This window comes from Anomaloglossus baeobatrachus, chromosome 1 (assembly GCF_048569485.1).
Source record: "Anomaloglossus baeobatrachus isolate aAnoBae1 chromosome 1, aAnoBae1.hap1, whole genome shotgun sequence".
Taxonomy (NCBI): domain Eukaryota; kingdom Metazoa; phylum Chordata; class Amphibia; order Anura; family Aromobatidae; genus Anomaloglossus; species Anomaloglossus baeobatrachus.
Window position 1 is genome coordinate 2,404,106 of NC_134353.1, and position 14,701 is coordinate 2,418,806.

Below are 14,701 nucleotides of genomic sequence, written 5' to 3' on the forward strand. Positions count from 1 at the left end.
GTACAGGCTCCGTCACCTTTCGTAGAACCTCAGTGTCCTGTGATATACGCTGTGCTGTACAGGCTCCGTCACCTCTCGTATAACCTCAGTGTCCTGTGCTATACGCTGTGCTGTACAGGCTGCGTCACCTCTCGTATAACCTCAGTGTCCTGTGATATACGCTGTGCTGTACAGGCTGCGTCACCTCTCGTATAACCGCAGTGTCCTGTGATATATGCTGTGCTGTACAGGCTCCGTCACCTCTCATATAACCTCAGTGTCCTGTGATATACGCTGTGCTGTACAGGCTGCGTCACCTCTCGTATAACCTCAGTGTCCTGTGATATACGCTGTGCTGTACAGGCTGCGTCACCTCTCGTATAACCGCAGTGTCCTGTGATATATGCTGTGCTGTACAGGCTCCGTCACCTCTCGTATAACCTCAGTGTCCTGTGATATACGCTGTGCTGTACAGGCTGCGTCACCTCTCGTATAACCGCAGTGTCCTGTGCTATACGCTGTGCTGTACAGGCTGCGTCACCTCTCATATAACCGCAGTGTCCTGTGATATACGCTGTGCTGTACAGGCTCCGTCACCTCTCGTATAACCTCAGTGTCCTGTGATATACGCTGTGCTGTACAGGCTCCGTCACCTCTCGTATAACCTCAGTGTCCTGTGATATACGCTGTGCTGTACAGGCTCCGTCACCTTTCGTAGAACCTCAGTGTCCTGTGATATACGCTGTGCTGTACAGGCTCCGTCACCTCTCGTATAACCGCAGTGTCCTGTGATATATGCTGTGCTGTACAGGCTCCGTCACCTCTCGTATAACCTCAGTGTCCTGTGCTATACGCTATGCTGTACAGGCTGCGTCACCTCTCGTATAACCTCAGTGTCCTGTGATATACGCTGTGCTGTACAGGCTGCGTCACCTCTCGTATAACCTCAGTGTCCTGTGATATACGCTGTGCTGTACAGGCTGCGTCACCTCTCGTATAACCTCAGTGTCCTGTGATATACGCTGTGCTGTACAGGCTGCGTCACCTCTCGTATAACCGCAGTGTCCTGTGATATACGCTGTGCTGTACAGGCTGCGTCACCTCTCGTATAACCGCAGTGTCCTGTGATATACGCTGTGCTGTACAGGCTCCGTCACCTCTCGTAGAACCTCAGTGTCCTGTGATATACGCTGTGCTGTACAGGCTGCGTCACCTCTCGTAGAACCTCAGTGTCCTGTGATATACGCTGTGCTGTACAGGCTGCGTCACCTCTCGTAGAACCTCAGTGTCCTGTGATATACGCTGTGCTGTACAGGCTCCGTCACCTCTCGTAGAACCTCAGTCTCCCAGGGTTTCTCACTCTGATATATCCTCATTGTCTTGTGATATTTATTCCTCCACCGTCAGGGCGGCCGCCGTCTTACTGAAGAGCACAGTGTCCTCTGTCATATTATAGAATAGGGTGGGCCTTCGTCCTCTTGAAGACCATCATATTTGTCACTGCAGCCTTTGTCTTCTGTCATCCTCTAGAATAGGGTCGGCCTCTAATACTGAAGAGCGCAGTGTCTTATGACATCCTCTAGATTAGGGTTGGTCTCTGTGATCGTGAAGAGTGCAGTGTCCTCCACCACTGGGGCAGCCTTTGTCTTGTTATCCTCTAGAATAGTCAGTTTCCTTCATACTGAAGAGCGCAGTGTCCTCCACGATCATGTACATTAGGGCAGCGTTTGTCTTGTCCTCTTCTAGAATAGGGTCTGTTTCTGTAATACTGAAGAGTGCATCCTCTAAATAAGGGTAGACCTCTTTCATACTTAAGAGCATTTTGTCCTCTGTTGTCTTGAAGATTGATTTGTCCTCCAAGGTGATAGAAGACCCTGCACTCATCGGGAAAATGAAGATCAGTGTATTCTTCATCCTGAAGTCTCGAACCCTCAGAACTCCTAGAGCTGGAGGTCTGTACAATCAAAGTAATTGGGAGAGAAGAGTTCTGGTGATGGAGATGATGAACAACCAGACGGTCATGGTAGAACCGCACCTGAATTTGTGCATCTCTCCACCAGTCCGTCCTTTATGGTAGAACCGCACCTGAATTTGTGCATCTCTCCACCAGTCCGTCCTTTATGGTAGAACCGCACCTGAATTCGTGCATCGCTCCACCAGTCCGTCCGTTATAGTAGAGTGGTGGAGCCATTCTACAGTAATACCCACATAACTGTCCACTGTAATTTTAGCAGAAGGACCATGAATCCAGCAAATTGCTCTTGTACTCTTTAGTCCTGAAGATCTAGTGTAGCTGTTGTAGATGGCCAGGTGCTGATTAGAACCTTCAAGATGGCAGCAGGATCTGAGAAAGTAGTCAGGAGAAAGAAGAGCAGCACAAAGTACAATATGACGATGAAATGCTTTAGAGCTCCTGACACCAGGGGGGCCAGGATACGACGACCCAAAGCACCAGGCCAGGAATACACAGGAGCCGACCCAGGACCAGTGTGGACTCGGTCATACCACACAAGACAGAACGTTCCTGCACCGTCCTCCACCCTAAGACTAGAAGTACAGCAAAAGGAAAATGCCCACATGCAGGTGTGTCTAACGGGAAGTGCCACACCAGGCTATAGTCACCGTCCGCTGAAACATCAGTATCGATCATAGGTAGGTCTGAGCTATGGACGCCACGGTGAGGTGAAGACCTTGGTTACTTTATCTGAGCGTTCCTAGTGTCTTCGTTCTCAGAAGCTATGACTGTCGATGAATTTGTGAGCTGTGCTTCACTGTAATGAACTGCGTGCGCTGACTGGTCCCGGTGGTGGCACTACAGCCACCATCATCTTGTGAGGTAATGGGGTATAATCCTTACTTATCAACCACTTCATGAGTGAAGGTTAATGGAGAACCAGGAGGTGGGATGATGGCAGCTGTGACGGCACCTCGTCACCTGTATTAGGATATAGACCGAAGGGGGAGGAGTAATTCGTCTTCCCAAGAGGCACAAGAGACTGTGACTGTACTGGACCGAACTTAGCGCTGATCATTGTTATTGTTTGATATTATTTTTCATCACTTAATATTGAACAGAGTTAAGCTGCTTCTGCTATGGCTGATTCCTCTGACCATAGGTGTCCTGTACAGTAGTCTCACCTGCAGCAGTGACTCAATAGCAGCGAGTATACTGCCCTTTATAAAGCTCATAAATCACCTACTCCTGTTATTCAGCAATTCATCTTTGATACACTGCTTCCAGCACAGTGTGATGTCTCCACAAAGCCCTTCAGCCAGTATGATGTACCCACAAAGCCCCTCAGCCAGTATGATGTCCTCACAAAGCCCCTCAGCCAGTATGATGTCCCCACAAAGCCCCTCAGCCAGTATGATGTCCCCACAAAGCCCCTCAGCCAGTATGATGTCCCCACAAAGCCCCTCAGTCAGTATGATGGCCCTTCAGCCAGTATGATGTCCCCACAAAGCCCCTCAGTCAGTATGATGGCCTTTCAGCCAGTATGATGTCCCCACAAAGCCCCTCAGACAGTTTAATGTTCTCAGACAGTAATAGGTCTCCACACAGCCACCTTACACAGTATGATGTCCCCACAAAGCCCCTCAGCCAGTATGAGGTCCCCACAGAGCCCCTCAGACAGTATGATGTTCCAAGACAGTAATAGGTCCCCACACAGCCCCCTTACACAGTATGATGTTCCCACAAAGACCCTCAGACAGTATGATGTCCCCATAAATCCCCTCAGACAATATGATGTTCCCAGACAGTAATAGGTCTCCACACAGCCCTCTTACACAGTATGATGTCCCCACAAAGCCCCTCACTGTAATAGTTGCCCCCAGGGTAACGGATAGGATACAGACAGTCTCTGATGTGGTCAGGTGCAGACCCGGATGGCTGGTGTAGACCGGTGCAGTGGGTTTGGATAGTACAGCAGGCATGGATTTTACTAGGGTACAGATACAGGGTACAGATAGGTTTTACAACACACAGCATAAGACTTCAGCAAACAAGAAGGGACGTGACAGTTAGCAACGCATCTCAAGGATAGACCACATTGCCCAGTCACCTCCCATAAGGGGAGGATGCCTTAAATACCCGGTGCCTCAGCTATAGGCTGAGAGGCACTTCCCGGTAAGGGCACTCTGGCCTTTTAAGACTAGGTGCGTGCAAGTGCCCTAAGAGCGCTCCCTGGATGCCTGTGTTGCGTGTGCAGGCCCTGGGAGCCAGTGGCAGGGACTGGAGACACAGGAGCTAACACAGAGCGGTCAGGGAGGTGAGAGTGCCAGCGTCCCCGCCGGGGGACACGGACAGGATAGTGCTGAGATGCCGGTAAGGGCGTAACAGTAACCTTATATCCCACCTTTTCTTGGGGCTCCCATGACCTCTCCTCACTACTAACCCTCAACTGGTGAGGGGGGATTTTTGTCACTCAACTGGTGATGTGGGGCTTCCTATACCCCAAGTGTTTAGAAATCTCTAATTTTTACAGAAAATGCAAAGATCATGTTTGTTTTGTTTTGCTTATTGGCGATTGATTACACATGAGTATAACAAGTTTTTGACACCCACAAGTATTGGAAAATGTAGTACATTGATGATTCAAGCAGAGGGAACTAAGAAACATGACCTTGAACAAAATTTCCCTGTGGTGGCAAACCCCACCTCACCAGTTGAGGGTTAAAACCCTTCCAATCAATCAAAAAGAGGGTTTTACCTTTTTTGAGGCAAGAACTTTTTTACTGCAAAGACATCTTTCGCACTGACCAGTGAAGGCAGGGAATCAGGATTCCTAAAGTAGTGACTTAGGATGACAGATGACAGTCTTGTGGAGAGACACATGGAAGTATCTGAGAATCCACAAGCAAGTCGGAAACTTCAGCTTATAGGCCACGGCATTGATCTGTTGGAGCACCTCGAAGGGACCAATAAAGCAGACACCTAACTTGAAGGATGGCAGCTTTAGACAGACATATTTAGAAGAGAGCCATACCTTGTCTCCGGGCCGCAACAAGGGATGATCCAGGCATCTCTTGTCCACATGTTTTTTCATCCGAATGGAGGACTGCTACAGAGAGGTCTTAGTCTCAGCCAAGATTTCAGAGAAACTCTTGATGAGAACATCGGCTGCAGGATTGCCGGTGGTGATAGCCACATTGAAAGGGATTTTGGGCTGCTGTCCATACACTATAAGGAATTGAGAATTAAGGGAGGACTCACAAGATTATTGTAGAAGAACTCCGCCCATGGTAGAAGCTTGTCACAATCCCAGTGCTGTTCATTGACGAGGTGCCACGGAAAGTTCATCAGGATATGGTTGACTCGCTCCACTTGGCCGTTGGACTGCGGATGATAACACTGGGGAACGCAATTTTTTAGGAGTTAGGTCAGACAACTGTTCTTAATTAATTTTTGGATGCTGAATCCAGAAATGATCTCAGTTTTTCTTTATCACGTCAAGTTTTTGAACTATAGGATTTTTGTCTTCTTAAAAATATGTAAACTACTGTACCTAAAAAGTGTTTTGTTTTTTTTTTAAATAGTACAAATATGAACAAAAAATGAAATATATAAGAAATAGGCACTGTCTCAGTTGTGACTACTCTTACAAGTTGCCACGTAGCTCTATATGAGTCGAATTGTACTCAGATAACAAGTCTTATTACAGAAATCAGTGCAATTGTGCTTCTATGGCAGGTAAGTTGAGGAGGAAAAACTTGACGTGATAGAAAAAAACTGACTACATTTTTGGAATCAGCATGCCAAATTTAGTATAAATCAGCTCAAAAACCTAACTCAACAGAATTTTTTTTTCAAATTGTTCCCCAGTGTAATCCGATGAAAAGTCCAAGGTAACATTCAGCAGCTTATAGGTAGGCCGCCAGAACCGAGAATGTGAATTGGACGCCTCAATTGGGCACAAGGTGGAGCAGTAGGCCATGTAGTCAGTGCATATTCTGAATGTAGTGCTCAGCAAGCACAGGCAAGGAAGGAAGACTGGACAGCGAAGTGAAGTGAGTCATTCTAAAGAACCTGTCTACTACTACTCAGATGACGGAGTAACCAGAGAACGCTAGCAGGTCGGTGATAAAATCAATCGATATGTGTTGCTAAGGAGCAGACGGCACAAGTAAAGGTAGTAGTTCCCCAGCAGGAAGCTTTTTAGGAGTCTTATTGCGGCACACGAGGGCCAAGCTGAGACAAAGTCAGAATTGACCACCAGTAGTGCTGAGACATAAGCAGAGTAGCCTTCTGACTAGCCAACTTAGAAGAATTACCCAACTGTAGAACTCGCTTTCTGTCGGCTTCCACAACAAACGTCTTTCCGGGAGATACTTGAGACACATTTACCCTAGCTGAGGTGACCATGGTGGAGGGCTCAATAATGTGTTGAGGCTCTTCCTCTTCCTGGTCATCTGACATAAACGACATGGAGAGTGCATCCACATTGATGTTCTTTTCTGCTGACCGGAAATGGAGAACAAAGTTGGCTTGGCATGGATTCAATCTATCAGCTGACTGTAGTTAGGCCAAGTTTTAATGGTTCATGTACATGGCAACCACATGGACCATCCTCTCCAATGGGTATCGCCACTCATTTAGAGCCAATTCTTGATTAGCAATCAGGTAGTTGCGCTCAGAAGCAGAAAAGGCCTTGTAAAAGATGCTACAGGTTACCATCCCACTATTAGCAGATTTCTGCGTGAAGGCGGCAACGGACCCAGGCGAAAAAGCATCCATTTCCAAACAGAATTATCTGTTAATTTCTGGTCTATGCAGCACCGGAGATGATGAGAATGCCTGCTTAAGGGAGAAAGATGCACTCTCCGCTTCAGGAGTTCACATCTTGGGATTCCCTTGGGGGTCAGGGCCGTGATAGGAAGAATCCTGGATGAGAATTGCAGAATGAATTAGCTGTAGTAATTGGCCAAACCCAGGAACCTCCAAATCGCCTTTACTCCCATCAGGACAGGGCCACTTCAGAACCGCCGACACCTTCTCCGGATCCATCTTCAAAACTAACCGGTTTCAGAGATTATGTAACCCGGAAGGGAAGTCCGTTCAAAGAGACACTTTTCATTTGGCATAAAACTGTTTCTCCCTCAACCTCTGTAGAACCTGGTGAATATTTCTCCTGTGTGTTGGCAGATCAGGAGAAGACACAAGAATGTAGTCCAAGTACACTACTACGCATGAGTAGAGAAGGTCCTGGAAGATATCGTTGACGAATTACTGGAAGACTGCCTGAGCATTGCTGAACCCGAATGGCATTACCTGGTATTCATAGTGGCCATCACGGTTTTTAAAGACAGTTTTCCATTCGTCACCCAACTATAAACAGACGAGAGTGTTTGCACCTCGGAGTTTGAGCTTGGAGAAGATCCTGAAACCTCGGAGACTGTCAAACAATTCCGGTATAAGCGGCAGTGTATACTTATTTTTGACTGATTTTGTTGAGACCTCTATAATCGATACATGGGTGCAGGGAACTATCCTATTTCTTTACAATGAAGAATCCAAATCTCGAGCCAGTGAGAAGGACTTCTGGATAAATCTGTTTGCCAGATTCTCTTTTGATGTACTCAGACATGGCTTAGGACTCCACCTGTGACAGAGGGAAGATACGGCCGCAGGGAGGTGAGGAAGTAGGATGATAGGACAATCATACTGCCTATGTGGTGGCAGTGTCTCAGCCTTCCTCTTGTCGAGGATATCCGCATAGGCCCAGTAGGCAGACAGCACACTCGAAAGATTTGAGGGCTTCACTGGTGGTCGGACTGGAACAAGACCTTTTTCGTGACAGGACTCACCCAATCTGACTCAGGTGATCTGAGCACATCTCCGGATCTCCAGTCCAAGACAGGCTCGTGCACCTGAAGGCACGGCAGACCCAGCAGCAGTGGGTGTGACAAGCCTGGAAGAACATAGAAGGTGATCTGCGACTGCAGCATTCTCACCTGAAGCTCCACTTGCTCTGTGATGACCAGAATAGCCTCAGCCAGGGGTTTTCCATCTACAAATGACACTGCTATGGGAGCTTGAAGTTGTTGGGTGGGAATTTCATAGCGATTCAAAATGGCTTGTTGTAAAAAGTTTCCACCATAACCAGAGTCCATATAGGCCGACTCAGTGAATCAGATGCTGCCAAAGGATACGGACAGATATGAATAAGAGTGGAGGAAACCTGCGTGGTGTGCGCAGGCCCTGGCAGCCGGTGGCAGGGAACAGAGAAACAGGAGCAACGACAGAGCGGCCGAGGAGGTGGTAGTGCCGGTGTCCCCACCGGGGAATGGGGGCGTGACAGGGCATGGACACTGATAAGGGCGCAACACCCTTACACAATATTATGTCCCCACACAGCCCCCTTGCACAGTATTATTTCCCCGCACAGCCCCCTCACACAGTATTATGTCACCGCAGAGCCTTCTTACATAGTATTATGTTTTCAGACATCCCACTCACACAGTATTATGTCACCACACAGCCCCCCTCACACAGTATAATGTCCCCACACAGCCCCTCCTCACACAGTATTATGTCCCTACACAGCCCCCTCACACAGTATAATGTCCCCACATAGTGCCCTTACACAGTATGATGTCCCCACACAGCTCCCTTACACAGTATGATGTCCCCACACAGCCCCCTTACACAGTATGATGTCCCCACACAGCTCCCTTACACAGTATGATGTCCCCACACAGCCTCCCCACACAGCCCCTTTACACAGTATGATGTCCCCACACAGTGCCCTTACACAGTATGATGTCCCCACACAGTGCCCTTACACAGTATGATGTCCCCACACAGCCCCCTCACACAGTATTATGTCCCCACACAGCCCCCTCACACAGTATTATGTCCCCACACAGCCCCCTCACACAGTATTATGTCCCCACACAGCCCCTCACACAGTATTATGTCCCCACACAGCCTCCCCACACATCCTCTTTACACAGTATGATGTCCCCACACAGTGCCCTTACACAGTATGATGTCCCCACACAGCTCCCTTACACAGTATGATGTCCCCACACAGCTCCCTTACACAGTATGATGTCCCCACACAGCCTCCCCACACATCCCCTTTACACAGTATGATGTCCCCACACAGCCCCCTTACACAGTATGATGTCCCCACACAGCTCCCTTACACAGTATGATGTCCCCACACAGCCTCCCCACACATCCCCTTTACACAGTATGATGTCCCCACACAGCCCCCTCACACAGTATTATGTCCCCACACAGCTCTCTTACACAGTATGATGTCCCCACACAGCCTCCCCACACAGTATTATGTCCCCACACAGCCCTCTTACATAGTATGATGCCAACCTCTCACTATGATGTCACTAGTCCCCTGCCAACCTCTCTGTATGATGTCACTAGTCCCCTGCCATCCTGCCAGACAATGATATTACTAGTCCCCCGCCAACCTCTCACTATGATGTCACTAGTCCCCTGCCAACCTCTCACTATGATGTCACTAGTCCCCTGCCAACCTCTCACTATGATGTCACTAGTCCCCTGCCAGCCTCTCACTATGATGTCACTAGTCCCCTGCCAACCTCTCACTATGGTGTCACTAGTCCCCTGCCAACCTCTCACTATGGTGTCACTAGTCCCCTGCCAACCTCTCACTATGGTGTCACTAGTCCCCTGCCAACCTCTCACTATGGTGTCACTAGTCCTCTCTTGATAACTATGTCTCCTAGCTCAGACCAATAATAACACAGACATGAGGTCAAGTCCTGGAGCCCGTAGTCACCGATACAAACATTTCACCACCTGAGGAGTGTGTTTTGGTGTGTACGGTGGTGTTGTGTAGTATAGAGTACAGCTGAATATTGTGGTGTGTGACGGCTGCCCATCTTGGCTCAGGCAGGACAGTAGAGCTGCCGTCCTACTGCTTATATGGAAGGTTATTGACCTCCGGTGGTCAGTGTGAGGCACAGCATGCTGCCATCCATCTTACCGTGCAACTCACCCAACTGTAAAGACTCTTTTATTGTTTGCAGGTGCGTACAACAGACATGGGAGGATACGCCACATCCCTGGACTACACACAGGCCGTGATCGCCAACCTCAACTCGTAACTGCTGCTGCTTCCCGGCTGCCACGTTCCTGTCCTGCTGCTGTTTGTTATGTATGATGTGCGCACCCCAGTATATAACTGGCCCCGTGTCACCACTGTGCAGAGCGGTCTCATTTCACCGGTCACCACTGTGCAGAGCGGTCTCACATCACCGTTCACTACTGCGTGCGGACCTGCTGCTGCCTCTAAACTGCTTACGATGCTCATGTACATCAGATATGGCTATGCATAAAATTCAATTACTGAGGAATACTGCAATGTAATGGACTGAAATCACCACTGCGGGCACGACACAGGAGTATACTGCATGGAACGCCCCACCGTGAGCACATGACATGATGTACAATACACCACAAAAGTGAGTACACCCCTCACATTTCTGTATATATCTTATTATATCTTCTCCTGGGACAGCGCTGCGGATCTGACCCTGTGATACAATGTAAAGTGTCAGTGCGCAGCTTGTATACAATGTGCAGTGTCAGTGCGCAGCTTGTATAACAGTGTAAATTTGATGTCCTCTAAATAACTCAACACACAGCCATTAATGTCTAAACCGCTGACAACAAAAGGGAGTACACCTAAGTGAAAATGGCCAAATTGTGCCCAATTATCCATTCTCCCTCCCCATGTCACGTGACTCATGAGTGTTACAAAGTCTCAGGTCTGACTGAAGGAGCCGGTGTGTTACATTCGGTGTTATCACTCACACTCTCATACTGGTCACCGGGAGTTCAGCATGGCTCCTCATGGGAAAGAATTCTCTGAGGATCTGAGAAAAAGAATCATTGCTCTACATAAAGATGGCCGAGGCTATAAGAAGATAACCCTGAACCTGAGCTGCAGCACGGTGGCCAAGACCATACAGAGGTATAACCAGACAGGATCCAGTAAGAACAGCCGCGCCATGGCTGACCACAGAAGCGGAGTGCACAAGCTCAGCGTCATATCCAGAGGTCGTCGTGTAGGTTACAGGAGTGCTCAGACTATATGCCACATGGGACAAATCAGCATCAATAAGGAATATCTGGCCACTCTTGTGGAGGTATGCTAATTTTAGTTATGCCAGACATACTATTCCTGTGTTCAGTAACATTAGCCATTGTTTCATGTCAGACTGTTCGGTGCCTCTTTCTGTATGATAATTGTGGAATGTCTGCTGATTATGGATTGCATCAGCGCCCTGCGGTGCACTAGTCTGTATTTGGAGGATAATAATACCGTCTGATTGAATCAGTAAACAATAAGTGACCAGCCATGATTGCCCCCCCCATCCTATTTATCACAGTTATCACCATTCACCTGCACTTTAACAGTCCCTACAAAAATAAATGCTCTCCTTTCCCTTTTTTCTACCTACTTTGAACAAACTTTACTGATATCTAAATAGATCACGTGTCTGTTTTAGCGCCATGTTTTTAAAAACTTACTTTGCTTTATAACTTTTACTCACGTGTGGCGGATCCTGGCGACTTTGACGCCCATAGATCAATGACCCACTGTGTTATTCATTACCGCATGGTGTGAACGTCCATTGAGCCGCGCAGGAATCTACCACATCCATTCCAATCAACTCACTGAGTCCATGGTACGCCGCAGCTTATTGATCCTCTACATCAGTGTTCCCCAATTCCAGTCCTCGAGAGCCATCTTTAGTGTTGCACAGGTGATAATTTAATCACTTGCACATGAGCTGATTCCAGCACCTTTACTGTGATGCAGCCTCTACTTACGGGAAGTATGGACGTAAGAGTAGTCAGGAAAGCCAGGGTCTGGTAACAAGGGGACACATATGAGCACAAGAAGTAAACTGAGGCGTAGTCAGGTCAATATCCAAGGGTCAGAAAACCAAGAGCGCACATAATAAGTTAACGGAGAAAGCAGAGACGTGGTCAGGTAACGGTCCGAAGACAAAATCAAAGGAGGTCACGACAGGAACAGGGAGCGGGCAGAAAGGAATCAAATAACAGTCCAGGGTCAGAGAACAAAGCTCAGAACACTATACACAAGCCAACAGCAAAACTGCAGAACCAGAGAATACAACTGGCAAGGTTCTGGGTGAGCATGCTCAGTAAAGAATGCTCCTACAAAAGACCTCCATAGAAATATTCATATGAATCAAACTACAAAAATATGGCAATTTTATAGTAAAAATACACTTTATTTCATCCATAATAATACCATGATTTCACAGGGATATAAAATTGAGCAGAAAAAAGTACAAAACGTGCACATGTTAAAACTGCAATTAGCAGGGGGGGGTGTCCAATGCACCAGCGTCTAAGGGAATTTTAATAATGTCCCAAAAATGACCATCACAACCCTCCAGATATAGGAAATAGATCACCAAGTAAGCATATAACCACATCAGTCATAATACAATTACATCAGATTATTGTATAGAACATTTGATATAAGAAAACCATCCAGATGAATAGATATGGTAATTCAAGTGGCCGATGGGCATGCAATACCAGGCTGGTGACATGCCAGGGTCTATCAACTAAGGAGGGGTGCGACCTCACCCAGGCCCAATATAGTACAAATGACGTACCCGGGTGTATTGCCAAAGACACCGTGCAGACACACCACCCTGCACCTTGACGCGTTTCGCTACCGCTTCGTTGGTAGATGTCTGAATATGGACCTAGGGATTCATTTTTTCTTATGCTCAGTAAAGAAGCCTGAGCAATTATCAGGGAAACACCTGAGAGATCAGCACCGACATGGAATCCTGCGCTGTCAATCAAAGTGCTAGCTCAGGAAAGTACAGCAGAGCATCTCCAAAGGCAAGATGCTCTGCTCAGAGGAATCGTGACATTTACACTGCTAAGGAAATTCTGAAAATATGCAGTTAGTGGCTCTTGATGACTGGGGTTGGGGATCACCGCTCCACATGCTAATTAGTTTAGTTTGAAGGTGAGCATGTACCGGTTTTTATTACATTTTTATCCTGCATTAGACTCAATTGTGCTGTTCCTTTTCAGCTTCCCCCAGCCCTGTAAGACTCAATACCCTGAAATGCAAACTGAGAGATATAAAAAGGGCTTTGCTCCTGTCATCATCAGAATTCTACAGGACTTCAGCTTAGGATCTATGGTTTGAGATGAAGGATTACAGAATTGCTTCACTGTCCACCACTGAGCCCACAAATCCTTTTGTAGAATCCAAGTTGGGACAACCCGGTCACCTGGCTACATGATGATGCTCAATAAAGCCTACAGTTTGCTGAAGACAAGCAGACTAAGGACATGGATTACTGGAATCATGGCCTGTGGTCTGATCAGACCAATACTATTTGGTTTAGCTGGTTTCAAGTGTGTGTGGCGGCAAACAGGTGAGAACCACAAAGAAAAGTGTGTCCTGCCTACGGTCAGGCATGGTGGTGGAGGGTCATGGTTTGGGGCTGCATGAGTGCTGCCAGCTGTGGGGATCCACAGATCATTGAGTGAGCCATGAATGCCAATATGTCCTGTGACATACTGAATCAGCATGAGCCCCTCAATTTGGAAACTGGGCCGCAGGGCAGTATTCCAATATGATAACGACCCCAAATTCACCTCCAAGACCACCACTACCTTGCTAATAAAAATCTGAGGGTAAAGGTGCTGGATCGGCCGAGCTTCTCCAGACCTAAACCCTATGGAGCATCTGTGGGGCCTCCTCAAACAGAAGATGGACGAGCGCAAGGTCTGTATCACCCAGCAGCTCCAGGATGTCATAATGGAGGCTGGAAGAGGGTCCAGTGAAGCTCGAGTTAGCTCCATGCAGAAGAGAGTTAAGATCGTGCTTGAAGATAATGGCTGCTACACAAAATATTGACACTTTGGTCATAATTTAGCCATTATCACTTAGGTATGTTCTCACTTTTGTTCCAGCGGCTTAGACATTAATGTCTATGTGTTGCGTTATTTACACGGTTATACAAGCTGCACACTGACACTGTACATTGTATCAAAGTGTCATATCTTAAGTGCTGTCCCAGGAGAAGGTATATTAAAATATTTACAAAAATGTGATGGGTGTACTCACTTTTGTGAGATACTGTATTGAATTGAAGTTACCACTATGGGCACCACACAGGAGTATACTGCAGGGAAGGCACAGTGATAAGCAAAGAGCATCTAAAATATAATGTTCTGAAGGTACCGCTATGGGTACGGACTGCGGAGAATATGTTGTAATGAAAGTACCAGTATGGGCACACCATGAATATACTGCAATGAGAGCACCACTGTGTGCAAAGAAGATCCAAAATATACTGAATCAAATATACCGCTATGTGCACGGCTGTGAAGAGTATATTGTATTCAAGGTACCGCTATGGGCACTGAAACCCAAAATAGGATACAAGAATCCCCTATATGCAAATTGTGATGCAGCTTTATCTCATGTGTATTCTCTCTAAATAAAGTTTCTGTGTGGACCCATCTGTCGAATCGTATACACACAGGTAAGGATAAGTGCCCAGGATTAGTGTTACCCGCGTTTTTGATTCTGTCTGTCAAAAATGTAGCGTTTTACAGTACTAGCAAAGTGGATGAGATTCATAGAAATTCATGTCCACTGTGCTTAAACTCACCTGCGGAGCATCAAGCCGCAGCATGTCATTTTATCTTGCAGGTACA

The 14,701-nt window shown here is 47.2% G+C and overlaps 1 protein-coding gene across 1 annotated transcript in view; it reads left to right on the plus strand.

The window, feature by feature from the left end:
* Positions 1-14,499, plus strand: part of IDH3B (isocitrate dehydrogenase (NAD(+)) 3 non-catalytic subunit beta) — a 37,096-nt gene extending 22,597 nt beyond the window's left edge. Inside the window, exon 12 of the mRNA XM_075345439.1 lies at positions 9,997-14,499. Coding sequence (XP_075201554.1) covers positions 9,997-10,074 — 78 coding nt within the window. The 3' untranslated portion in view covers positions 10,075-14,499. The remainder of the gene's footprint in view (positions 1-9,996) is intronic.
* The last annotated feature ends 202 nt before the right edge of the window (positions 14,500-14,701 follow it).